At 35.1% G+C, this 1,355-nt stretch overlaps 1 protein-coding gene across 1 annotated transcript in view; it reads left to right on the forward strand.

Annotated features, from left to right (window-relative positions):
- The window catches only part of DISP1 (dispatched RND transporter family member 1), a 123,774-nt gene extending 122,775 nt beyond the window's left edge, over positions 1-999 (forward strand). Inside the window, 1 exon segment of the mRNA XM_025210637.1 lies at positions 1-999. This exon segment is cut by the window's left edge and continues 31 nt beyond it. Within this exon segment, the coding sequence (XP_025066422.1) occupies positions 1-155 (155 nt within the window). The 3' untranslated portion in view covers positions 156-999.
- The last annotated feature ends 356 nt before the right edge of the window (positions 1,000-1,355 follow it).

A 1,355-nucleotide genomic window follows, 5' to 3' on the forward strand; every position in this document is an offset into this window, starting at 1 on the left:
ACTATTGCCCTGAAAATTCACACTGTTGTAACAGAACTATAACAGTGAAGTGCAATTCTGTTGACTGTCCAATGCCAAACATTGAAGCCAATGTGCCTGCTCTATTAACACGCCCAGAACTTTCCAATGAAAGTTTGTTAATAAAAACACTATAAGACATCTTGCATTTGGCTACCCTGTGTCTTTCATTTAAAATTGTTTAAAATATTAAAAAAGAAAACTCTAACTAAAGCACAGTGTATAATTTACATTATATCACCAGTTTGGAATGAAAAAAACTATTTTACATGAACCATGAACACATGTAAATTTCATAAACCTGTTATAGTATAATAAAACCCGCCGTCATCCAGAATTACTTTTTTTCTGTAAGTAATAAGAGGGATTACACTTGATTTAATGTTTTGGCCAAGGTTTGAGTTCTCTTTAGAGTTTGAATTCTCATTTCCCACCATCCTGAAAAATAAAGCATTCCAAAGATATTTTCCTCTTTCTGAAACTAGGACTTAAGAAATTTGGTAAAATTTTGAGCAAAGGGCACACTGCCATATTTTCTAAATATACTCTTCGCTCTATTCTTAAGCTATCATAGCAAGCTATAGGAAGTATCAGTGATGCAAATTTAACAAATCCCATTCTTCTGTATATATTACCCACAGCTGCAGGAGCAGAAGCCTTGTAGTTTGGAATTGTTCTGTGTACCCCAAGTTTTCAGAATGTTTAATTGTTAATTGGATACTATAATGAAATCTAAAGAGTAGCCCGTTTGGCTATTGACAGTAACATAGATAAATTGCATTGCCTTCATTGTATTTATTTATTTCCATAAAACTCACATTTATTTATAGCAGATATTCCAACTCCAGCTATCCCTTGGTGAAAGGAAAGAAGACAAGACTTGCTTCCCACGATCTCTCAAGGCAGGTGAAGCCATCTGAGGCTCTGCCCTCAGGGAACCTCCTTGAAGAAGAATCAATAATAAATATAATGGAGGTAGTGCAATTCATCTGTGTTACTGTCTATATTAAGCACAGTTGTCTAAGTTGTCTGTTTAGCAAAACCCATTTAACCCAGACTTTCTCTGATTATTTCTGATAGAGAGACTTCCTATTCCAAGTACAAGGGGAAATAGGGTAAACAGTTTCCTGTTACCAGTGTACGGTTACTTTTTAATGGCCGTGGGAGGGGATCACATATGCCATTTAATATTAAAAATCAGGAGTGAACTGCCTTACAATCTATTTTACACTAAATGCCAATAAAAATTGGAAGTAAAACTACTGTAAGTAATACATAGTTATGGGCATGCTCTAGTCTTGTTGACAGTAGGTCAGAGGAAGTTAAGCCAGAAAGGC

Source organism: Alligator sinensis, unplaced genomic scaffold (assembly GCF_000455745.1).
Source record: "Alligator sinensis unplaced genomic scaffold, ASM45574v1 scaffold266_1, whole genome shotgun sequence".
Lineage (NCBI taxonomy): Eukaryota > Metazoa > Chordata > Crocodylia > Alligatoridae > Alligator > Alligator sinensis.